Below are 26,693 nucleotides of genomic sequence, written 5' to 3' on the forward strand. Positions count from 1 at the left end.
ATTCACTGATGCCCTTTAGGGAAGGAAATCTGCAGACCGTATGTGGTGCGGCCTACACGTGACTCCAAACCTACAGCAATTTAACTGCCTTCTGAAATGGCTTAGAAAGACAATTAGGGGGTGGGCAACAAATCCTGGCCTTGCCCATGACACCCACATCCCCTGGACGAATTAGTCACGCACTCCTGCGAAAGCAAGGAGAGAGAAATCGACTGCTCTTCAGGTCGTGGGGAGGGCAGATGGGTGTAATATCTTGTCTGAGAGGGCGGTGCAGCACTCCCTCAGCGCCCCCACTGGGAACCGCCGGCCCAGATTCTGTGCCACCCTGAGTGAGACTGACACACACAATCTTCTGGATTGGGAGGCTGACTGTATGGGCCAGACTGAGTCAGGGTGAGAAGAATCTCCGTCTGCTCCTTTTAAAAAATAAATCCGATGCCGCATTCTAGCGTGTGTCCCCTCCTCCTCTGCAGGCATCACTAACCCACATTGAGGTTATTCACCCTCTAGTGCCTCGTCTCCGTGAGTCTAGCTAGGTGGGCTGTTTGGCAAGGGGGTGAGCAAGCTTATTAGCCGTGCCTTCTATCCATGGCTTAGTTGTCTGTCACCGCTTGCAAACTTGGCTTGTTTGTCAAAGAAGGGCTACATGTCTGTGGTGGCGCAAAACCAGTGGAGTCGGATTCCAAGAAAAGAGAGAGAAAGTTTAAAAAAAAACTCAGGGCAAAACAATAACAACCAGTCCCATTAATGTCCAAGAATTAGCAGTGCACGTATCCCTGACAGCAGCTGTGTACTGGCTCTGTGAGAGAGTGTAGAATTGGCCCATTGAGCTCCTCGAGGTTTAAGCCTGCTGCACGGCACTAGCTAAAACTGTGCTATCAAGTTGCATAAATTGTCAGGCCAGACACAGAAGTCATTTTCCACCCTGCTTCCATTCAGCATTGGTTGAGGTGCAGGTGGCAGTCTGTGAGTTCTCAAACTGGTCAACACTGTCCCCTGTTGGACTCTTGTTGCAAGAACAACTAATTAAGCATGGAATAGGCCATTCAGTCCCTTGAGCCTGTCATTCATCACGATCATGGTTTATCTGTTCATGGCTTTAAACCTACTTTTACTGCATGTACTCCATGACCCCCTGACACTCTTGTCAATCCCAGAGATGAGAAACATTGATAGCTGGATGAGTGAAGTAACTGGACAGAGGCCGGTATCCTATCACCAAGTCACTCTTTATTTACTTGTGCACAGTACACTGGAAGAGGTACACAGTTTCCTGGAGGGAAAATTAACATGAACACCACAAGAGGGAAAGAGATCCTCTCCAATTTTGTTCTCTTCAATAACCAAGAGTATTGGCTCCACACTGGCTGTGGGGTTGCACAGCACCTGTCCACCATGTACTTATAACTGCCATGTGCTTGCTAGTACAGCTGTAATCAATGAAGAGGGATTTATAAGACCATATCGAATTATGAAGGGAATAATTCATAATTATTGAATTATTCATAAGCAGTGAGATTGTTTCCACTGGTGGGTGAAACTAGAACTAGCGGGGGATAGCCTCAAAATAAGGGAGAGCAGATTTAAGACTGAGTTGACGAGGAACTTCTTCACCCAAAGGAATGTGAATTCCCTGCTCAGTGAAGCAGTTGAGGCTACCTTGTTGAAGGTTTTTAAGGCAAAGGTAGATAGATTTTTGAACTGTAAAGGAATTAAGGTTATGGAGTGAGGGCAGGTAAGTGGAGCTGAGTCCACAAAAAAGATCAGCCATGGTTTTAAGGAATGGCAGAGTACGTTCGAGGGGCCAAACTGCAGCTGGTTTGCAAATCTCTGCACTGAGGAAGCTATTGTTGTAATGTAGGAAATGTGGCATGAAATTTGGGTACAGTGAGATCCCAGAAACCTAAGATGATAACGAACAGATCGATTACAATTGTTGCAAGCAGTTGCAAAACACAAAAGCCAAATTTGCACCTCAGGATCTATGGGTTTTTTGGATTTGGTGGGGAGGAGGGTGTTGGGGATGGGGTGGAATGGGAAACTGTTGCATTTTTCGAATAGCGACTTGACCTAGTCCAGGAGGGTGACAATTTATCTGCAGAACTCCACTGGAACCATTGTGCATTGTGATGAAGCCAAGGTATTTGTATTTGACGGCATTCCCAGGCTGCACCCACTTCCGTGAAATTTGACAAAGAATACTTGGATGATTTGAATGGGGAGCATAACCACCAGCGGGAACCTGTTGACCTGTTCTGGGATGTTTGTCAGGTAAGTCTTGGTAATGGAGAAGCTGAATTGGGAAGAAAAGGTGTTCTTGTGTGGACAAGTAGGGTGGGAAGGACAGGGTGCAAATTACATCGAAATGTTGTGACCTACACCTCTTATACTGACATCTATGGGCAGGAAAGACCACTGTCTGAGGTCTTCCTACTGAAGTTAAATGGGAATCATTCAGTTTTCGGACCCTCCTGGTGTCTAGTTTTATACAAGTGGGGGATGCCTTGTTGGATAGAGTTAAACTCCAATGTTTGCTTGTTTTCCTCATATACTATTGTACCAAACTGTGTTTGTGACTTTGTATACATAAATATAAAGAGATTTTTAATGACTAAAGTATATTATTGAAAATAAAAGAACCCATAACTGGAGGCTTGCATTACAGTATAACCACAACAGAATTAAGCCCTTCCCCAAATCTAGCCTGCAGGCATTCAGTTAACACCACTAACATCTTCCCATAGAATTTCAGTTTCTCCCGAGTTAAATCAAGATCATTTTACCCGGCTTTAACATTTGTGATCCCACTTTGAGGAAAAGACCCGAGATTTCTTGGGGTGATACGTAAATCAAATGCATGGAAACACTCAGCATCCTAAGTTGCACCTGTAGAGAGAAAGTCAAGTGTTGGTGTTTCAGGTGTGGGACCAGGCATCAGATGGCCTGCCCAGGAATCCCAGCACTTTCTGTTTTTATTTCAGATTTCCAGATTGTCAGGTGATGCACTGACCCACACAAATTGTTTCACTCATAACAAATCAACATGGTTGAAACGCTTTGAGATATATTAATACAGTAAAGCTCGAGGTAAACGTTTGAGCCAATATTGCCCTCTGCTGGAAGAGGGAAAGATCTGTTGAAGAGAGATACTCGGAAGAGTGGTGTGCTTCATATGATTATTTTGAATGGTGTAAAAGTTGTGTAAAATCAGGAAATGTTCAGTGACTATTTTGGCCGCTTTTATGGACACTGGGAGAGGATGGCTACCCATCCCCTCTTGTTACAGGTCCCGTTCCAGCAGCTAACGTCATTTTGCCAGTCTCCTGGGATATCCCAGTCTGCAGCTGCACTGAGAGAGAGTGAGGACTGCAGAGTTTGGAGATCCGAGTTGAAGACTGTGATGCCTGAAAAGCACAGCCGGTTAGGCAACATCTAAGGAGCAGGAGAGTCGACAGTTCAAGCATAAGCGCTTGAGCAGGAATGAGGGTGTGGTGCAAGGGGGCTGAGAGATAAATGGGAGGGTGGGGGTAGGGGTGGGGGGAAGGTAGCAGGGAATGCGATAGGTAGGTGAAGGTGGGGGTGAAGGTCAGAGAGGAGGGTGGAGCAGATAGGTGGGAAAGAAGATGGACAGTTCAAGAGGGTGGTGTCATGTTGGGATAAGGTGAGGTGAGGGGAAATGAGGAAACTGGTGAATTGATCCCATGTGGTTGGAGGGTCCCAAAGCGGAAGATGAGGCATTCTTCCTCCAGGCGTCAGGTGGCTAGGGTTTGGCAGTGGAGGAGGCCAGGTCTTGCATGTCCTTAGCGGAATGGGAGGGTGAGGGGTTAAAGTTTTCGGCCACAGGGCGGTGGATATGTTTAGTGTGGGTGTCCCAGAAATGTTCTCTGCAACGTTCCGCAAGTTGACGTCCCGTCTCCTCAATGGAGAAGAGACCACATCAAGAGCAACGGACACAGTAGATGACGTGTGTGGAAGTACAGGTAAATCTCTGTTGGATGTGGAAAGAATATTTGGGGCCTTGGACGGAGGTGAAGGGCAAAGTGTGGGCTTAGGTTTTGCACTTCTTGATTTGGCAGGGGAAGGTGCCGGGAGTGGAGGGTGGGCTGGTGGGGGGGCATGGATCTAACAAGAGAGTCGCGGAGGGAATGGTCTCTGCGGAATGCAGGCAGGGGTGGGGAAGGAAATATATCCCTGGTGTGGGTTCTCTTTGTAGGTGGTGGAAATGGAGCTACACTGAGTCTTGCTCATAGAGTCATAGATCATATATCATAGATCATTTAGCACAGAAACAGAGTCCTCAGTTCCTTTGCCGAACATAATCCCAAACTAAACTAATCCCAACTGGCTTCTGCTGGCCCATATCCCTCCAAACCTTTCATATTCATGTACTTATCCAAATGTCTTTTAAATGTTGTAATTATACCCATACCCATCACGTCCTCAGGAAATTCATGCCACACACAAACCACCCTCCTTATAAAAAGTTTGTCCCTCGTGCCATTTTTATATCTCTCTCCTCTCACCTTAAAAATATGTTCCCTAGTCTTGAAATCTAGAAGAAATGGCACTGACGACTTGCTTTTAGGAGTTGGTGATCACATAATAGGGTAGGGGAATGGGTCTGGGTGGGATGCTGTTCGAAGGGTCGGTGTGTACTTGTTGGCCCGAATGGCCTGTTTCCAGGCTGCAGGGATTCTATGATCACACTTAGGCAATGTTTTGCAAGTAATATAGGTAATGAGTTTGTGAAGAAGCGGTAGTTTAGATATGAGACATGAGTTAGATAAAGTATACATCAGTGACACCTGGGGATGGTTCACTGGACCCAAATGGGCTGTTGGCGAGGAATATTTCGATCGTGTTAAAGTGGTGGGGGCAACATCCTGCTCTCCAGCCGGGATGATAGGAAACCTTTCCCTTGATCTTCCACCTCTCTTTCTGGTCTGTCTTCTATCTGCCTGATGAAGATTGCTCTCTGGGGAAACTGCCCCTCCAGCCCTGAGTCTACTTCATCATTGGTCCCTGTGCAGATCCTCCACTGTGGATTTGTCCCAGCCCCTGTGCGGTTACTCCAGCGTGGAATCTGGCTCCTAAACTCTCTTGGTTTCTGCACTACTCTTGTGTGCAGATGTGGCTTCTCTATTTTGTTGGTCCTAGCACAGGTCTCCCAGGTCATTTTCAGGCTGCAGAAGTACTGAGGAAATGTCATTGAGAACAATATACTGTGAACCTCCTGTAACCTCCTGCACATGCTGGCAGAATCATCAGCTCTGAGCTCTTCATTTGGAAACTGTGTGGCATCTACTAGAAGTTGGCCCAGGGGTTGCTGGTGCATCTTTTGCTGCTCAGTCTCTCCATGCCTTTGTTGCATATTTGCCCATATATATTGTCACTGATAATGCCCCCTTGACTTCGATAGAACTGACTCCCAAGGACTGATTGTGGTTCACCTCCTCCTCCAACATTCCCCCCTCTCCAAACTAACTTGGGCAGATAGCCCCAACTAATATGTGACCAGACCCCTGACTGACCTGTGTGCAGCACCCTGACTGAATTACTCTGAATCTCACTGCAGATTAAAATGGATATAGCGGGCCTGAAATGCAATGATTCAGACCCCCTTGACCTGACTGAGAATCACTCCCCTTAGATTTTGAGACATGATCATTCAGTTTAAATGCGTGCAGGATGTTTTCCATGTACGCTGCTGACATGTAGCATAGAGCAGTACAAAAACATGTTAACTCCCTTGACTCCCTTGACTGATCACTGCTGATAATCATGAAAAGCTGCCTGACTTTCTGTCTGCACCGAAAGGCGAGGCAAGACACAAGTACTGTGAGCCTGTAAGGTCTAGCTGAGGGAGCAAAGCACAAAACGGCAAGGCAAGACAAAGATGCTGTGAACATCCAAACAGATACAAAGTGGGTAAGGGCTAAAAGTGCAAAGTGAGGAACTCTGACATGCATCCTGTTCTAAACCCTGAAATGCAGCCCATTCTAAACCCTGAAATGCACCCAGTTCCAAATCAAGTTCGATCCTTGCACCTCAATGAGAGGTGCCAATGCCCTGCAGTGTTGAATTGCAGAACTGGACTGTGAGTTGGGGATGTGACATGAAGCTGCATTGAGACTGGTGGTTGTCTGATGGTATTGTCCGTGGACAGGGGACTGGGTTTGGGGAGGTTGCATGCTCTGTGATGTTGCTGATGGGGGTTGCAGGGTGTTGCATGCCATGGAATATTGCTGCTTGGTGTCCAAACAACTCTCTGGAATCTCTAAGTTGCCGCTCTGACATTCATGTTGGGAATTGTTTGTTGCTGTCTAGTTTCTAACAGGCAGATGGGAGAACAGAAAACTGCATTAACAATGAAATGACATTAGCTAAAAATGAGATGCTCATGCAAGCTAATGGTTGCATATTAAGTCTCCTGCTCCTCACTAGCAAGAATTCAACATTTGGTTAGAGAATCAGATGTTTTAATTCTAGAAGTCAGGAATCTCATTTCTGTGAATTTCTCCATGATTTCCCAAATTTCACATCAAATGCCCTTTCATCAGAACTGAAAGCAGCTGGGAAATGTTAGTATTTAAGCTGATGGCAGGAGGTGGAAATGGGGGGCAGTGAGGGGTGAATCGAATTGTTGGAGACAATGCCCCAAAAAAGAAAATAAAAGAAGCAAAGGGACTGCTAATGAAAGCTAGCAGAGATACATACTGAATGGGTGCAAACAGGAAGTTTGAATAGTTGAAACCTCGGAGCATCCCATACAGATCAGGACCTGGCAGTGGGTAATGAACATGGAGGAGGATGTTCGTGCTCTGAAAAAGTTAAAAAGATACCTAGGCAGAAGATGAGGTGCAGTTCCTTCAGCTTCGCTGGAGCAATCTGGCCTAAGACAGAAACATTGACATAGTAAGACGGAAGCTTGGGGTTATTTTTACAGAAAGATTGGAAGTGTTCTGAAAAGCGGTCACCCAATCCATATTTTATCTTCTCATTGTAGAGGAGACCACATTGTGAGCATTGAATACTGTAGACTAGGTTAAATGAAGTGCAGGTAAATCACTGCTCTACCTAGAAGGTGTGTCTGAGGTATTGGATAGGCAAGAGGGAGGAAGTAAACGAGCAAATGTTGCACCTTCTGAAAATGCATGGAAAGGTGTTGATAGCAGAGGAGACATTGTCCCTGCAAAATGCTGACAAGGTTCAAAGCTAAAAATCACACAACATCAGGTTATAGGTGAACAAGTTTATTTGGAAGTACAAGCTTTCAGAACGCTGCTCCTCAGTTGTGTGATTTTTAACTATGTCCAACCCAGTCCTACACTGGCACTTCCACATCAAGATTCAATGTGAAGAGTGTGCAGCAAGCGAGCTAAAGGAATAGCAGCCCCTTAATCACATGAAAGCAAAATATGGTGGATGTTAGGAATCTGAACCAAACGCAGAAACTCAGCAGGTCTGACAGCATGTGTGTGTGCGTAGAGTGAGAAAAACAAAGTTCAAATTGCTACAGGTACGACCCTCCTTTAGGAGTCAATCCCTGCAACCACCTGGAGGGCGTGGGGGGAAAGAAACTACATCTACCAGAATGCACCGCGCCGTTAGGCCACGCCTCCCCTCAGCAGCAGCCAATCAGAGGCAGGAAAAGCAAAGAGGGCAGAAAGTGGCAATTTAAAACAGGAGTTGTAAAGTCGGAGAGCAGATAGGATTGGGAATTATTTTACACATGGTGCGTGTAAAATAAGAAAAATATTTTTTTAAAAAAAGGAATTGGTTTGGTGTCAGGGTGGATAGGGCTTGAGGGAAAGTCTAATCCAATCAGGAAAGAGGATACTCGCGGGTGAGTGACGGTTGGGTTTTGAATTGTCGGCGCGAGCAGCTCGGACACAGAGAGAAAACTCCTACACACAGAAACAAACACAGGGAAGCAGAACCACAGGGTAAGGGGGCCGAGACAGCGGAAACGCAGACAGAAACACGGAGGGTCAGGTAGGGGGGGTAATACAGGTGTGGAGGAAGCAGGAAGGTGGGCGAAGTGTTCGTGGCCGAGGGGGATCGGAGAGGGGAGGGGCTGGGAGGTGGGTGTGTGTGTGCGCCTGGGAGGGAGTGTGGGGGGAGGTGGGGGGTGTGCGCCTGGGAGGGAATGTGGGGGGTGGTGGTGGTGGGGGGGGGAGGGTGCACCTGGGAGGGAGTGTGGGGGGAGGTGGGGGGGAGGGTGCACCTGGGAGGGAGTGTGGGGGGAGGGTGCACCTGGGAGGGAGTGTGGGGGGAGGTGGGGAGGGAATGTGGGGGGAGGGTGCACCTGGGAGGGAGTGTGGGGGGAGGTGGGGAGGGAATGTGGGGGGAGGGTGCACCTGGGAGGGAGTGTGGGGGAGGTGGGGAGGGAGTGTGGGGGGAGGTGGGGAGGGAGTGTGGGGGGAGGTGGGGAGGTGGGGAGGAGGGGGGTGTGCGCCTGGGAGGGAATGTGGGGAGAGGGAGAGATGAGCAGTTTAGGTCTTGCTGAGTGCATTCAGTCTACCTGCTGATGGTAGTTGCAGCTTGCTGAATCTGCCCCGTTTGTCTCTGAGCCAAACGTATGAGTTTGATGTTGTGGTCTGGAATCTATGGTGTTACAATTGATGTGTTTGTAACCTCATGGATCACAATATGTTAATTTGTATATACTGGTAGATAATAGCTAGGGCAGCTGTTTTTAGAATATAAAAGATGTCCATCTGGAGGATCCATGTTGCATTTGATATATATTGTGCCAATGCATGAGAAGTCAAATAGGTTACAAGCAGATGGCTTATCATATGTGGGCAGTACTGGTTTCTTGAACACCCTCATGTAAGAAGCATAAAGGGATGGTACTTGTCTTGGCACCAATATTGATCTTGGCATTTGAGACCATCATGTAGAGGTAGTAGGCTTATTTGGCCCATTGTGTCTGCTTTGTCATTCAGTGAGATCATGGCTAATCTGATAATCATCTCCACGTCAACTTCTTTCCAGTCCTAAGGAGATGTCCTTAACTTGGTACTGGGCTGGCCACGTAGTCTTTGAGGCTTGCAATCAAGTTTGGATAGAACAATATCTATCTTGCTAATTACACTGTCTGCTGTTTTCCATATGGCTTTAAAATCTGAACTACATGTAGACACTTTGAGTTGGATCTTCCACATCAGCTGGGAGGGCAGGTGTACTAATATTGACATGCTCAAAGTAGCCAATAGCACCAGCATTGAGGGCATAATCATTCAAAATCAATTCTGCTGTGCTGGCCTCATATTAGGATGCCTGAGTTCCAACTGCCAAAGCAAATAATCTTTACCCAACTCAACGAAGACATTTGAATAAGAGGAGTACAAAGGGAGCATTTGAAAGGCTCCCCTGAAAGCTTCCCTCAAAATGCAACAAGAATGTCAACATGTGGGAAACCCTTGTTGAGAAGAAACTGATTTGGAGGAAGCTCCTGTATGAACAGGGCAATTCTTCAAAACTTGTCAACAAGAGTACAGAAAAGGAACCAGATAAAGGAATACCAGCAAATTCAAGACTAAGAAACAATTCCACACTCTGGAAACATCTGCCAGATGTGTCAGTGATGCTGCTCCAGGACCAGGATAATCAGCCACTCAAGGATCTACAGAATCCATGACCAGTGATCTGGAGTTTCCAAGGTGGACATTTATACATGTTAATGAGTGATTGCTGATGACTGTCTGTCTGTCTCATAAGACCTAGCATCTATTCCAATTTCCTCTCTCCACTTAATTGGCTTCCTGTACCACAGTGCTGCAAGCTGTTTGCTCATCTTTCCCACAGCTTCCACTTTCATCCACACAGCTTGCGAGAACCTTTCCATAGTTAATGGGCAATTGCAGGAGCTGAAAATCCTCGAGCACTACCCTAAGGTGTTCATGCTTGCCTTAACTATAGTCATATCTACCTGGAGCAAAGTGTAAATATAACATACCCCCCATCTGAGGTGGTGCAATGTCTTCAGCTTGTCAACTTTTTTATCCAAAGTTCCTCAGGCTGCAAACGGTGCAGATATATTCATTATGGATCACCATGTTCAGCAGCAACACGACTTGTCCACATCCTGACCTATTTAATCTCTTCATTGCTCTTTACAATCCATGTTTGCCATTCTTTCTGGGGTATATCACTTGGATATAGGTAAAGTCTTTCAGCTTTCTGACTGCTTCCATGTGGTGTGTCAATTTCAGACATATTGTCTGATTCCAGTCTGTAAACTGTTATTGCTATTTCCCAACAATGTTGACTGTTGGAAGTTTATTAAGGACTGTTCTTTGGTTAGATCTTTGCATTTTTGTGGAACATTGTGTTTATTTTGGATTTTTCCAGGCGGTTGAACTTCACAGTTTAGAAGCTTTTTCCTCTTTTGGAAACACCGCTCTCATAGGTCATGAAATACTGGAAACTGTCTCACCCACAAACTACAACTCGTACAAGATTTGGATGTTTGAATCTGTTAAAGGCCATGATAGTTTTTCCAGGGTCAAACACTTGCAGATGCTGCTGACTTCAATCAGCTTCAGGATGTGTTTTCCAAGACACTTCAGTCATAAATTGCAAACTATTGTTTAACTTGTAAAAATGTAATATTCTCATTAACCAGTTTCTGTATATCCGTGAGTATGATTTGAAATTTTTTTTGGGATGCGTGTGTGAATAAGTAATCCTCTTTATTTTAACCCATGAGAATGTTGTCAATTATTCAGTTGTCCCCACACTGTAGGCTTAAGAATCCTGGACCACTTCATTTTCCAAAACACATTGGAAACAGATGTTTGTTCTTCTCCCATTGTTGTCTATAGCAGTGTAGAATCTGTTTCCACAAGCCTTTTGAAATATGGATCCCAGATAATAATAAGCTTGGTCTGTTAAAAGCCCCTCCCATTTGTAAGTGAAAAGTTATGGTTGTTAGTGTGGTCTCTTGTAGTGATGTAACTGTAATCAAAAGATTAATTTTGTAACTGGATATGTATTTTGGCATTAACAAAAATTGAATTTAATAATTCAAGGTCTGACATTTAAATTGTATAATTACACCAACTTTCTGACTCTCGGGCTATTGGTATGTCATGACATTTTCAGTAATCTCTCTCTATCTATTACCCTACTAATCTTTCATAAATTTATCTTAATTATTTAAATATGTATGTTGTGCTTTTAATTTTCAAGGTTCTGCTGTTAACACTATCTAACGTGATAAGATGGCAGAGGCAGACTGGGAACTGAGTAAGGAGAATGTCCAGCCTTTGAAACAAGGCCGGGATGTGAATACACTTAAGGATGTGCTTGCACAGCATGAAGCTTTAAGTCATATCAGTATTCAAGAGCAGAAACAGTAAGTAATGCTGTTTTGCTATTTATTTGATTTTTGTTTACAGGGTAATTTTGATAGGGAACGGGAGACTGGGCTGGAGTAGAAGCACTGCATTATTCAAACTTCAGAATAGTTCTAAATATAGAAGGGAACAAGCCACTTTTATACATTTTGTGACAAATGATATTCTCAGAGAATTAAGTAGATCATATTTCGACCATGCAGTGTGCAATATTACTATCATTACACTGCTCTATTCATGTTTCCCTTACCTTTTTTACACCAGATAATCTTGTTAAGTGTTTTCACCTGAGGAGACATCTGGTCAATCCACGTCCAAAGAACCTGCTGTGAAAACCATGCTCACGTTTTGACAACTGATACATTTCACAGCAGCCAAGATTCTAAAACAATCAAATTTCTTTAAAGCAAGTTACAATTTTTTTAAAAAAAAAGGTTCTAGATGTTGTTCATAGTTTAGCTTTAATTGCTTTTCCCTACTTCCCTGTAGAAAGAAAAGCTGCCTTACTTCATAGTAATTGCTTGTACAATTAAGTTGCTTGCAAGCCAATCCAGGTGGCACTGAAAGTGACCCTTGCTTGGTGGGTTACGGTTACATCTTGCCCATGATGAGAGGGACTTGCAGATTCCTTTTTGTTAGACATCAGCACATAAGTCATGGCCTAGATAGAAGCTGGCAGTTTTTGTGGTCACTTTGCATGGCGTCAATCAACAAGTTAGCAGATTTCAAGAAATCAGTTTCACAATTGAGCATGGTGAGATTTGAATTAATGACTTAGCTAGTTGCTAATGGAAAAAAAACACTGGCAACATTTCGTCAAATATTAATTTCATATCCATGTTCAATAAATCAGACTATCCAGTCTGCTCTGAAAGTGGAATATTGTCCATATTTGCTACTTTATTCATCCTTGTAACCAATCGTTTTGTATTGAATTGCCTAACAAGGAGATAGCTTTGGCAATCTAATCAATCATCTGGATAAGCACCATTGGATTTAAATGAAAGAACACTGCTTAAGAAATGGGAACAAGCAGATTGACATCTTGGGGGTGGGAGGCCAAGTTCAGCCCTGATTGGAGCAGTCCTATTTAATACGAGTGAGGAACGACAGTGGGTTGTTTGAACTTTTGAGTCTGTAATGCCATTTGATTAATATCATGACTAATCTGATTTTAAGCTCCACTTTATATTCCTGCATACCCCTGACTAATCTTTCACACTTTTTATAAGCTACTTCTGCCTTAAATATTTAAAGATTTCTGTGTCCACTGCCTTTTGAGGAAAGATTCCAAAGGCCTCAATTTCCACTCTACACATGCCATTCACAATCTTATAAACTTCTTCTATCAGGTCTCCCCTCAAATACCTGCATTCCAGTGAAAACAACCCCAGTCTATCCAAACTTTCTTCATAGCTAAAATCCCCCATACCAGGCAACATCCTGGTAAACCTTTTCTGTACCCTCTCTGAAGCATCCACACCCCTCTGGTAGTATGGTAACCAGAACAGTATGCAATATTCCATGTGAGAGACCTAATCAATCTCCTTGTTAACTAAAGAGACCTTGGCGTGCAGGTTCAAAGCTCCTTGAAAGTGGAGTTGCAGGTAGATAGGATAGTGAAGAAGGCATTTGGTATGCTTTCCTTTATTGGTCAGCGTATTGAGTACAGGAGTTGGGAGGTCATATTGCGGCTGTACAGGACATTGGTTAGGCCACTGTTGGAATATTGCGTGCAATTCTGATCTCCTTCCTATCGGAAAGATGTTGTGAAACTTGAAAGAATTCAGAAAAGATTTACAAGGATGTTGCCAGGGTTGGAGGATCTGAGCTACAGGGAGAGGCTGAACAGGCTGGGGTTGTTTTCCCTGAAGCGTTAGAGGCTGAGGGGTGACCTTAGAGGTTTACAAAATTATGAGGGGCATGGATAGGATAAATAGACAAAGTCTTTTCCCTGAGGTCGGGGAGTCCAGAACTAGAGGGCATAGGTTTGGGGTGAGAGGGGAAAGATATAAAAGAGACCTAATGGGCAACTTTTTCACGCAGTGGGTGGTACGTGTATGGAATGAGCTGCCAGAGGATGTGGTGGAGGCTGATACAATTGCAACATTTATGAGGCATTTGGATGAGTATATGAATAGGAAGGGTTTGGAGGGATATAGGCCGGGTGCTGGCAGGTAGGGCTAGTTTGGGTTGGGATAGCTGGTCGGCATGGACGGGTTGGACCGAAGGGTCTGTTTCCATGCTGTACATCTCTATGACTCTAAAGTTCTGTAAAGCTGCAGCATAACTTGCCTATCCTTATACTCAATGCCCCTTCCAAAGAATTCAAATAAATTAAGCATTATTTCCCTTTGCCAGAGCCAACATGGTTTTGTCAGAATACAGAATCACAGAATTGTTACAGAGGAGGAGGTAGTCATTTGGCCCATCCTATTGATCCGGTTCTATTCCGTTGTGCCAATTTCCTGTTCAAATACAGATCCTCTACTTTCTTGACTGCCTCCAGTTGAATGTGCCTCCTCTGTTTCCTGGTAGTGATTTCCATGCATTAATTACTCACTGAAAAAGTTGTTTTCCTCACATAACTGAGCATGTCACTTTAAATCTGCCCTTGTTCTTTTTTTTATGATTGGGGACAGCTCCCTAGCTACTCTATTCAACTCGCTCATGATCTTGAAACTTCTACTAAATCTCCTTTTCGGGTGCCGCCTTTTCAAGAAAACCAGTCCCAATCTTTCCTCAATCCTGGAATTATTCTTGTAAATCGCTTTTGCATTCACATTTTTGTAAAATGTGGGGCCCTCAACTGTGCACAGTATCCTGCTGGTCTAACAGCTGTCTGTCTCTGTCTCTTCTACCCCCAAAAAAGGATCCTTCCCCAACTAATGGATTTTGAAAAATTAAGATTAACACATCAACTATACCACTTGTTTCTTTTTAAGGATCTAAATCCATCAGGATCCACAGATATGCCAACTCATTGTTTTACATCTCGAGTTGAGGACACATCTGGAATGTGCTTTATCCACCTGAAGATGCTGATTGACCTGTTTGTGTTCTCAGCTTTTTCTAGCTTCAGCATTTGTAGTATTTTGTAATTCCTGTTTGGAGGTTGCAGTGATGTACTTGATCACTATCCCTATTCCCTTGTTTGTTAGATTTTCTTTTGGAAGGGTTGACTGCTTTCACAAGATAAGTCTTCAAACAACTGCATAGATGTGGCGTAAAACCAATCATTGTGTTGAAGGCCGTTTTAAATTGGAGGAGTTAAGTCACTATTGGCTCTCTCAAATTCTAGATTTGTGATACTGTTTGGAGTTGGAAGCTCCATGGATGAAAAATTAACACTGAAATCTTGATTATGATGCTTCACTTTTGACAACCTGGCTTTGAAACTCCCTCAAGACCTACTCAGATGTTGGCAGCCTTAGTGTTTGCTCAAGTTCTCATAGTTCACCTTTTCTTTCCTGGAGCTTAACTCCCTTGAATTCGTAAACTGTACTTGTACAGTGTTCGCAGACTGCTGGTTTCACCAAAGTGGATATTTTTTCAAGCTGGATGAGATACACGAAGCATTTGCTGCTTGTGAGTTTTTAACTCCTGTTCTGAGCCATAAATTATAAAAAGCCTGGTTTTTGTGTCCAAACTCTTAACACTTAGCTACCTACTAACTCCCAGATCATTTGCCTGAGTTCTGACTGCATAGAGCTCTCCAACTACTCTTGATTCTCACTGATTCTGAGTAGACCTCTTTTATGGCCTTTTCAGCTGTCCAGTTCAATAGTTCTTTTGTACATGACACTTCATGCCATGTTATCTGCTTCTCTAATTAACTGTGTGTGATCTAAGACTGGTCTTCAATGACCCATGAACACTTTTTTTTTCAGTCTGTTGAAAATTTTGCAACAAGGACTATCCTTAAGCAATATTGAATATAATTAATTTTGGAACAGTCAAATATAGGAACACCTTTGAACTGTCTGTTCCTTGAATGTTATGATATACAGTGTGCTGGTCCCAATAACTTAAAATGCATATTTTTTAAAACAAAAATAATTTTTCACATTCTACTGACTCTCTAAGCTAACTTTAAGTCGGCTGTCTCTGGATATTTGTTAGTATGTATAAAATATTTTGTCATCTTGGTTCTAGTGGCAATTGTCATGCTAAAATATATTTAAAATTTATTTGTGTTGCTGGCACAGCCTGACTTGCACACTTCAAACGTGGTGTTTCTAAACCACTTCTTGAGCCATTGCATTCTGTATAATTTTAATCCATCAGCAATTTAAAAAAAAAAATGATGCATCTCCAGGTCAGAATGGCATCTGACTTGGAGGATAACTTGAAGTGTTTTTATGCTATAGCTACCCTTGTCCTAAATGGGTGAAACTTGATGGTGCTGGAGGTTTGTTTACAGGCTATATTAAATTATTCAGGACCTTGCTTTGAATAAGCAATGATTCTTCTTGGCTAACTCAGCACATTGTTAATATCATGCAGAGCAGTAAGAAATCTGGTTGCCTTATAGTTTTCGACATCTGGATTGTCAAACTTGCAGTTCTCTCTGTGCTTAAGTAGTTACATCATATGCAGATGGCTGTCGATGTTCATCTTAATTAACAATGTTGTTTCATTGTAAGTACCTTTTTCTGGAGATTTGAATCTGGTGGCAGTCTGAAGAGTCTGCTGTGTTGAGCTCTGTGCCATACCCCAGGCAAGGTGGGCTCTTACCACCACCACCCCCTCCAAATTAGCCACCCCTGAGGAAAGTCTGGAGTTTCAAATAAGTAGAATACCTAGAGCCCCTTTTAAATCAGGTTTGAGTTCAGAAGCTGATATGAAGACATCAAAGGGAAAGGCTTTAGGGGAGAGCAGCGAGCAGGCATTCCCCTACTATATCGGGTACCCCTGAGGCCATTGCATTGACCCCGTGGCAGTGCCCTTGAGTTCAATGGAGCAACAGCAATTATTAACTGAGTTTACAAACCTCTGTGAAAAGATCGAGGTTGCGCTGGAACCAATCACTGCCATACTGGCAAAGCATGAGTAGGAGATCCAGACCTTGGATCAGCAGTGGAGGCTGTGGAACAGAGGACAATGGCCTCTGAGGCCATGACGGAGAGGTCAGAGGGCAGGTCCAAACCTTGGAAGCCAGGTTTGGACCCTGCAGGACCAAGTAGATGACTTCAAATCAAGGTCTGAGAAAAAAATTTACGGATCTTGGGCTTACCTGAACGTGAAGGTGAAAATCCTGCTGTCGTCTTCGAGGGATGGCTTCGAGTTGCTTGGCCTGGAGATAGAGTCGGGCGGGTGAGTATGGAGTGGGCCTACCGGATCACAATGTGCGGGTCTGGACCAGCCCAGTGCCCCCCCCCCCCCCCACCGCTCAAATCTTAAGGAGGAAAGTGTTGACATCTGACTGATGGGCAGCACTTGAAGTTACAGCAGGGAGGATACGATAGGGTGTTCTTATCCTCCCTGAGCTCCAAAAGCAGAGGGGTGGCCATACTGGTACGAAAGAACCTCCCATTTTGGGTGACAGATCAAATGAAGGATGAATATAGACTGTTCATCATTCTCGAGGCGCTAATAAGCTGAGAAGAGTATGATATCCTGACATTTACTGTCCCCTGGCATGCAACCTCAAAATTTTTGGTTGATACAGTTTCTAAGTTAATGGCTCTTGGGGTGCGCTGTATGATTATAGGAGGAGACTTTAGTTGTCTCAGACTCTGAGGTAGACAGGATACCAAGAGGGCTGTCTGGTACATCTCTGCAGTCTAGACAATTAGTGGAGTTGTGTGAGGAGCTGGGGCTAGTGGATGTGTGGAGGTGCCTCCACCCGAATACAAGGGATTTTACCTACTTGTTGGGGCACACAAAATTAGTCTCTATGCAGAGAATGTCCTTTTTGTTTTTAGCTAAAAACCCCGAAAAATCCATACCTCGGTTAATATAAAAATATTAAATTATTTGGTAGCTGTTCAGGATAAAGATAAATTTTACAAAATCAGAGGTCATGCCCTTTTTTGGGGGTGGGGTTGTGTGGATGGTATTTGAAGAAGTATCAAATAGGCACTCTGTTGTCATGTGTAGGCAAATGGATACACAATGACCCAAAATCGACGTGACTTGATGTGGAGGCCTCTCGGGCAAAATGTGCCCTCGTAAATTACCGTTCATGGATAGAGTGAGGTTGGTGGTTGAACACACAGTCCGATTATGATAAATATGGTAAAACATGGAGGGTGATGCAGCAGCGTGAGGGCAATTTGTTTAAGACTTCGCCGTTTACCCCGTTAGTGGGAACCCCAGGATTTGGGCTGGGGTCAATGGGCTCCAACCTCAAAACTTGGGAGGGTAAAGGAATCTTCTGTCTGGGAGATTTATTTGGGGGGGGTGGGGGTCTTGATGCCTTTTAGCCAGTTAGATCAGAAATACAGAATCCCTAATCGGGACCATTTCTGATATTTCCAAGTTGGGGATTATATACAGAAAACCACACTCTTGACTCAGCCCTACAAGTCAGATATAGAACGTAGAGTGCTCCGATGTGGTACCATATACCATTTACAGAGAGGGAATGCCTTGGGGGATATGGAGAGACCTCATGAGATTTGGAATCAGGAGTTGGGGGAGGAAATCTCATTGGAAATGTGGGAGGATATATGGAGGAATGTAAAGATTTCAATATATAATAGGGCGCAAGCGATGCAACTGAAGATCCTTCACAGGGCCCATGTGGTGCCAGAGAGATTAGCAAAATTTAAGAAAGGAACCTTCCCGAAATGTCCCAAATGTGTAAACAATATTGGCATCTTTTATACATCGTTTCTGGTCCTGTTTCAAGGTCAGCGGATACTGGGGGACCATAGTTAATGACCTGGAGAGGATTCTGGGCATGGAAGTTGGGGGGAACTGGTGTGCCTCCTCTTGGGACTACCGAACCTTCCCTCTCTAGATGAGCACGGGAACAGGTTGTTAAATATTTTGACGAACTGTGCGAGGAAGAACATCTGAAGGAACTGGATATCAGGAAAGCCTCCAGGCCTCGCAGGGTGGTACAGACTGGTGATGGAGCACATCACTCAGGATCGCTTGACAAGTATGGTGCACCATGGAACGGAGCATAAGACATGGCAGCCCTTTCTAATTTCTATAGACATGGATCTGTCTGCCTTATTGATTAGGGCCCCGGGTGGTGGCCTCGTAAATACGGGTACAATTACTGTTGCTCCTGTGGACAGGAGCCTTGATGGAGGTGTGACCAGTGGAGCAATGTAATATAATATAGTATAACGTGATGTAATTTAATTTCTGTATATTGTAATTTAATTTAGTGTTATCTCATTTAATTTGAGTTGTGCTAATTTGGTTTAAGTTAAGTAAATTTTGAGTCGACTGTATCTTGGACAATAGTCTGCAGTTAATGTTACTGTAATAACATAACATATATCATTTCTACTTTTCTGTACTTTTGTACTTTTATTATTTTGTATTTTCTTCTGGTTTGTGTTTTTGTTTTAAGGAAAAAAACATTTTCAGTAAATATATAACAAAAAAAGTACCTTTTCTTTTCCCAGAGCCTTTGAGACAGAAATCCGATTTTATTCTGGTAATGATCCTCTGGATGTCTGGGACAGGTAAGCAGTTAGATTTTTGATCCATTGTTTCATTGGAAAGAATTTGGGATGCCAGATTATCCGAGATTATATTTTCTGTAAAGATCTGTTTCTTTCAATAATGTGCCAACAGTGAATACATGATTATCAAATGCTAGTGTATAGCTAGAGAAATGACCAGAAGGGAACTTCAGTTTTCTGGGCCAGTGGGGCAAGTTCTGAGACAGGACAAAGCTATTTAATATAGATACTTGAACCTCAGCATAGCTGGAGCTCAAGTGTTTTGAGAAAGTAGTGATTAGGCATCAGGATAAAGCAGAAATCGACCTTCACCAGAAGCTGAGATAAATAGCTATAGAATAAAGTACTTCTGGAAAAATCTAGGGAGGAAAAGATATTCCAGCCCAAGATGGGTTTAGTCAGAATGTGTATATATAATGCATATATGCTTGGCGGAGGCAATAGCCTAGTGGTAGTATCGCTAGGCCATTATCATTAATCCAGAGACCCAGGTAATGTTCTTGACAGGTTCAAATCCTGTCATGGCAGATGCTGGAATTTAAATTCAGTAGAAATCTGGCAAGAAGTATCTAATGATAACTATGAAACTATTGTTAAGTTTTGGGAAAATTCATCCGGTCTCTTGCCTTTAGGGAAGAAAAAAGGCCTGGTCTGGCCTATTGTGACTTCAGACTCTGGGCAATTAGCCAGCAACGTCTCCAGTAGATTAGTAGCTATTGTAATTTCGAGTATTATGACTGAGAAACACACAATTTAAGCGTGGGGCCAGTTATAAACAAAAAGTAGCCTATCATCATCTCTATATCTACAAGTGTTAAGTATTTTGGCAGCATCCACTTCCCCAGAACATCAATGCAGTGTAACAGTCAAGAAGTGTACCAATGTTTGATGCGATTTAAAAAAATTGAAAAGAGAGTAATAAAAATGTGAGCAGTACCCTGCTGCTTTTTTTTAAGAAGCACAAAAGTGATGTGTCTTGCACTCATGTAGGATGTAAGGTCAAAATTGAGATTTCAGTTGCAATTGGGATTGTCCGTATTGCACCATTTGCAACTAGTGATTGTATGCCAGTCAGACAAATATTGATTGTGAACATTTTTGAACATAAATACAAGCCAAGATTATTTGTGACTTGAGGAACCTCATTGAGGTAATATGAAAATTGTCATGAATTTATTAAAGGAAAATAGTGTTAATGAACTTCAGTTCTTTTACACTATGGCAGATTATTTGTGGATTCATGGATTTCAAAAGATATTTGACTAACTATCGCAATAGTTTGCAAAATAAGTCCCATGGACATGTGGTTACGTATTTGGGTATGGAGCACAAATCTGTCACAAAAATATTCCTTCGGGATGGAAAGAGAAAATCAAATGGCGTTACCCAGAGGCTCATCATAGGATTAATGTATTTTTGTGTTATCGCATAATTTCAAAATTTACTGATTGACTTTTAAGTCCCATACAACCAAGGACAACCTGTGAAATGTGCAGCCATGTGGCAGATGGTGTTTAACAGAGAAATGTCAAATGATGAGAAGAAAAAGAAAATATAGTATGCTTAAACCGAAAATATTTAAAAGGGGTTGACGAGCAGAGCTCTGAATTTGAATTGGAACATATGAACACAAAAAGTCATTCAACCTGCTTTGCCAGTTGATTTGATCATAGGTGATTATTTACATCATTGCTGCATTACTGCTCTATTTTCCATGTCCATTTGTGTAATCATATCTTGAAATCTCTTTAATGTACTCAATGACATGGTCTCCACAGACCTCTAGGGTAAAGAAAATTCCAAGGATTCACCACTTTGTGAAGAAATTACTCCTCATTTCAGATCAAGAACACTTGTGTCCTTCACTTTCAAGTTGATCAGCCAGGGGATATTTGTACATACATCTCCGAAGATGGCAGGGATTGTGAAAACCTTTACTTTAACAGAGATGGAATACAAAATCAAGGAAGTTGTGCAAAATTTTACTTAAAATCTGTTTCTGACCTATCCAGAACATTGTTCAGTTTGGTTTTTTCCATTTTGCTTCATCAAGGACTTCTAGAACTTCTAAAAAGTCTAGATGTTTGCCAGAACTGTTCTGGGGATGAGGAACCTCTGCTGGAGTACTGTCCAGTTCTGATCACCCTGTTATAGGATAGATATTAAGTTGGAGAGAGTTCAGAAGGGATTTACCAAGATGTTGACAGGAACGGAGGCTTTGAGCTATGGGCATAGGCTGGAACTTTTTTTTTAACCTGGAGCATAGGAGGTTGAGAGGTGACCTTGTAAAGGTTTATAAGATTGAGGGTTATAGATAAGGTGAATGGCAGACTTCTTTTCCCCAGGGTGGGGGATTCGAGACTAGGGGCATGTTTTTAAGGTGAGAGGAGAAAAATTATTGAAATAACATGAGGGATAACTTTTAAATGTGGTTCGTGTGTAGAATGAACATCCAGAGGAAGTGGTGCATGCGGGTACAGTTACAATATTTAAAAGATACTTTGATAAGCAGATGAGTAAAAAATGTTTGGAGGGATATGGATCAAACATAGAGAGATGGTTTGACTTAGTTTGGGACTGTGGATGGTTGGACCAAAGGTCTGTTTCCTGTTGTATGACTCTGGTTATTAAAAGAATAGAGAGACTGTAATGTAGCTCTTAGTAGTGAAGGTTCATCAAAATCATGTAGGCTTTAAATGTGGTTTTCAGTGGCAGAAGGATCAGTAATCAGATGATACAAATTTTGCGTTATTGTTAAGATTACATTACATTACATTACATTACAGTGTGGAAACAGGCCCTTCGGCCCAACAAGTCCACACTGACCCGCCGAAGCGAAACCCACCCATACCCCTACATTTACCCCTTACCTAACACTAGGGGCAATTTAGCATGGCCAATTCACCTGACCCTGCACATCTTTTGGACTGTGGGAGGAAACCAGAGCACCCGGAGGAAACCCACGCAGACACGGGGAGAACGTGCAAACTCCACACAGTCAGTCGCCTGAGGTGGGAATTGAACCCGGGTCTCAGGCGCTGTGAGGCAGCAGTGCTAACCACTGTGCCACCGTGCCGCCCACAAAGCCAGAAGAGCCAGAACTGACACAAACTGTTTTCTTCCTTGTATCTGGAAATACGCTGAATTTTGTTTTGGACTTTGCTTCAAAAGAGAATTTCAAATTGTTGAAGGAGAAACAAACATGGGTCTCTGACAAAGATAAATAACATTTAACTTGAGCAAAGTTTGTGCAGGCCAGTTAGGCTAAATTGAAGTATAGAACTTCGGGGTGGCACGGTGGTTAGCACTGCTGCCTCACAGCGCCAGAGACCTGGGTTCAATTCCCGCCTCAGGCGACTGACTGTGTGGAGTTTGCACATTCTCCCCGTGTCTGCGTGGGTTTCCTCCGGGTGCTCCGGTTTCCTCCCACAGTCCAAAGATGTGCAAGGCCAGGTGAATTGGCCATGCTAAATTGTCCGTAGTGTTAGGTAAGGGGTAAATGCAGGGGTATGGGTGGGTTTCGCTTCGGCGGGTCGGTGTGGACTTGTTGGGCCGAAGGGCCTGTTTCCACACTGTAATCTAATCTAATCTAAAAAAAAAGAACCACTTGTGAACTGCCCTGTTCTGATTCTAAGAGCATTGTGCGAATTTTTGCATAGCACTGTGTAACTTTGTGATCCACAAACAAGTGCAGCTAGCTGAATTGGCTGTTCAAGTAGTGATAGTTTCGAAACTATCTATTGCTTTGTTTGTTTTCAACAGATATATCAAATGGACGGAACAGACGTTTCCACATGGTGGAACAGATAGTAATCATTTAGCTCTTTTGGAAAGGGCTTTGAAACTCTTCCTGAAGGATGATACATATTACAGTGATCTACGGTACCTCGGTCATTGGTTAAAGTTTGTGAGTGTGCTTTTTGTTCAATGAATCTTAGGTGATCATTGCAGCCCTGTTCTTTCAACATTTATTGCCTATTTGTAATATATTAATATTTAATCATTTAACTGATTTTATTCAACGTTGAGATGTTTTTGGATAACAACTTCTTAAATTTCTCCCAATGCTTCACCTCATAATTTTGTGCTAAGTTATGACCAAACACTAATGTTCCAGTACTTGTCTAAATGACTTCAGATTATGCAATAAGTATCACTGAGACTTGATGCTAAAAATCAATCAGACTCCTGTTGCTCACTATCAATGTAAAGTGAGAACCCTAGCTCTGATCCACCATCGCACTTCTCTCTCTTAACCACTGACTGCTTGCTCACCTTTTTCCTTCGGCCACTGTGATAATTTCCCTAAAGTAGGTTACATCCTCAATGAAGTATCCTATATAAAACTCTTCAATTATAAACATTAAAAGAACTGGGAAGGTAATCAAATACCAAGGCTATAATGCTGAAATAGGGAGAATATTTATAAGCATTGTTTACAAAATTGCTAACCTTGCCTTACTGTACTACAGTAATCACAAGTTGGAATGACAAGTATCAAAATCCTTACACATATTCTGACTATAAAAATGAGCTTCCAGTTGTTTGCCACTTCAACACACCGCTAAGTTCCTACGCCAGCATTTCTGTCGCAGGCCTCCTGTGGTGTTCCAGCACAAGCTCAAAGAACAGCATCTCACATTCTGCCTGGGGACCTGGCAGCCTTTAAGTCTCTTCATTGAGATCAGTAATTTTAGAAGCTGATTCATTTCTGGTCCCGTCATGGCATGGTTTGCTTTTAGCGCAGCCAACACATTCTTACCACCCTCATTATCACATTACATTGATTGCTTTCAGCAATTTACTCCCTCCTCTAAGCTCTCATTATCACTTTACCTTCTCTTCTGTCCTACTTTTCATAATCCCCTCAACTGCCTATCTCTTTCATATCTCTCACCTATCTGCTCATGTCTCTCCTCCACCAACCTATCCCAATCCCCCCAACCCCACCATCTCCTCTTCAGCATAAATGCCACCTTTTTTCCTACTGGCTATTAGTTCTGATAAAGTCATTGGACTGAATGTTAACTCTGCTTTCTCCCCACAGATACTGCTAGTCTACTGAGTTTACCAACAGTTTGTTTTTGTATCAAAACCCCTACACTACCTATTCAAACAGTTGGTTTATCTGTTAATTCACTGCACAGAAGTTGAATTTACAACTTGAAATTGCTAATTTCCTGTTCTCTCAACATTAATCGCTTCCAGGTTGACTACTGTACCGATCCACTAGAAATGTTCGACTTCTTAAACAGCAAAGGAATTGGTGTATCGCACGCTGCTCTCTACGTTGCCTGGGCTGAACGGTTTGAGCTTCTAGGGAACAACAAAAAGGCAGAAGCTATTTTACAGGAAGGCATTAGGCTCAATGCTGAACCAGTGGAAAAACTACAGCACAATCTGAGGTAACTAGTATCTGCTATGTTTAAGAAGGGTTTACTTTATTTTTGCTACCAATTGGGCAGAATTGCTGGCTAAAAGTGCATAAAATTGCCTATTTAAAGGTTAGGAATTGACTGTGGTATCTGGATTGAGATCTGTACGATTGTTTGCCACTACAACCCAAGCAGTTGCATTCCCATGATTTTTTTTTAAATGTTTTGATTACACACCTCACCAGTAATCGCTCCCGCAGTTCTATCACCATATTTTAAATTTAAAAATCTGCCTGTTTCCATTGTCCTCAACTTGGATTTTTAATCTGCTTTGGATGCTGGTCGATCACTACACCACTCCCACTTGCTGCCCCCTTACCGTCCTCTCTCAACCATCCTGCTGTCAATGTTTGAGACTCCACTGATTCAGCCACTGTCCCTCTCACTGTCCGATTGCCCGAGCAGTGCAGTGAAGGAGGTCAGCAACAATGACTTCCTGTTCCAGTGTGGTGGCAAGAGATGCTCAACAGATGAGAGCATTTTGGACAAGAGAAACTACTTCAAGTTTCATTAGAAATGGAAAAAAGTATTTAGCGATATGATTGCTTTTAAGCAAATGGGAGAGGTGATGAAAATAATCAAAGTAATTCTGTGATCAGTTGACAGGCAGGAGAGATTAAATGATTGGATCACTGGCATGAATTGATATGACCATGGTTAATCAGTCACTTTTAATTATGTATCTTTTCTTCCACGTTAAAGACTGAGTTATCCATTAGCTACATCAAGGAGTATCAGCCATGCATGAGTTTCTATGACTGTACAGAAGGATACTTCGTGCTATGGTGATCAAAGGCTAATGTAGTAATTGGTACCTACATTTTATTTTGTTCTCAGGCACTTCCAGTCCCGGGTATTTAAACAGGTTGTAGCCTCCATAGCTGAAGGAACAAATGAAAACTCCATTCTTGAGCCAACTCAACAAAGAACTAGTCTTGGAGATCTGAAACGGCGAGGACAAAAGAGAGCCATGGCACCGGTCAAAAGGGTTGGCAGTGGAGTGCAGTGTAAGATTGTTTCTGTCTTTCTCCCTTATCCTCACCCCTCCTTGTTCTTCCTGCAGAGAAGAAACAAAGGGCAGATGTCAAAGCTGAAAAAATAATCAGAGTGCTTGATGTCCCTGTAATTGGTTTATAATTTCTGATATTTTCTACGCCTTATTAATGGCCTTGGCATCCTTTCTAAAACCTGGTGCCCTGAACTGGACACTTCCAGCTGAGATTTAATTAGCAATGGTGGCCCAGTGGTTAGCACTGCTACCTCAGCACCAGGGATTTGGGTTCGATTCCAGCCTTCGGCAACTGTGTGGCATTTGCACATTTTCCATGTATCTGTGTGGGTTTCCCCCAGGTGTTCTGGTTTCCTTCCACAGTCCAAAGATGTGCAAGTTAGGTGAATTGGCCATGCTAAGTTGCCCATAGTGTTCAGCGATGCGTAGGTTCGGTGCATTGGTCAGGGGAATGTAAAGTAATAGGGGAATGGGTCTGGGTACGATACTCTTCGGGGGATCGTTGTAGACTAGTTGGGCCAAATGGCCTGTTTCCACATATGATGCAATTAAGATTTATCTTAATTTCCTTCCTTCAGTCTCCAGTCTCCTTTTGACATTTCCATGCTCCCTCCTCTAACTTCTGCTGAATTTCAAATGAGTGCTGGAGAAAACATTTTCTTATTGTATTTAAGTTGTAACTAAATTAGTGGTGAGGATGTGGTGGTTATGGAGGGCAATTTCTTTTTTTTTCCCCTTGTGGAGTTTTATTTATGGATGAATTGAAGTTGTTTTGGTTTTAGCACTAAACCAAGGTCTTGGCCACTATGTGGCTCCTGCTCAGGAGCAGTGTGGAACCTTTGAAGTGTTCAATGAAAATCGAATGGACACCCAACTTGTAGAAGAGCTGAGATCAACAGAGAAGCAGTGGTCCACACTTCCTTCAACTTCTGCTAAAGAGAACGAAATTGTCCCAGGACCCTGGAATACATCTGGAATGCGGGTCAGTGGAGTAGGATGTTTTTAAACTGATTGTGGATTTTACTATTGTAGGATAAGTTGGGGGAGGAGGCCTAAAATTGTGACCTGTGAGGGGTGCTGTAGTATCTTCCCTACCCTTTACTGGGGGTTTACCAGAATGGATGAGTTTTTGGTGACCTGTCTATGCTATGACCTACGGCTTCAGCTGGTATTTAGTTAATGGCAGCGTACCCATTGTGTGGTTTTGGCAGCCATGTTTGTTTGGTGGTGGGTC

The 26,693-nt window shown here is 43.0% G+C and overlaps 1 protein-coding gene across 1 annotated transcript in view; it reads left to right on the forward strand.

Moving 5' to 3' along the window:
• Positions 1-7,854: 7,854 nt before the first annotated feature.
• The window catches only part of bub1bb (BUB1 mitotic checkpoint serine/threonine kinase Bb), an 84,776-nt gene continuing 65,937 nt past the window's right edge, over positions 7,855-26,693 (forward strand). Inside the window, exons 1-7 of the mRNA XM_043698179.2 lie at positions 7,855-7,946; positions 11,200-11,365; positions 18,956-19,015; positions 22,778-22,922; positions 24,224-24,420; positions 25,288-25,457; positions 26,242-26,441. Of these exons, the coding sequence (XP_043554114.2) occupies positions 11,232-11,365; positions 18,956-19,015; positions 22,778-22,922; positions 24,224-24,420; positions 25,288-25,457; positions 26,242-26,441 (906 nt within the window). The 5' untranslated portion in view covers positions 7,855-7,946; positions 11,200-11,231. The remainder of the gene's footprint in view (positions 7,947-11,199; positions 11,366-18,955; positions 19,016-22,777; positions 22,923-24,223; positions 24,421-25,287; positions 25,458-26,241; positions 26,442-26,693) is intronic.

This window comes from Chiloscyllium plagiosum, unplaced genomic scaffold (assembly GCF_037043375.1).
Source record: "Chiloscyllium plagiosum isolate Xiang-an unplaced genomic scaffold, Cpla_swu_hap1 HiC_scaffold_8, whole genome shotgun sequence".
Classification (NCBI taxonomy): domain Eukaryota; kingdom Metazoa; phylum Chordata; class Chondrichthyes; order Orectolobiformes; family Hemiscylliidae; genus Chiloscyllium; species Chiloscyllium plagiosum.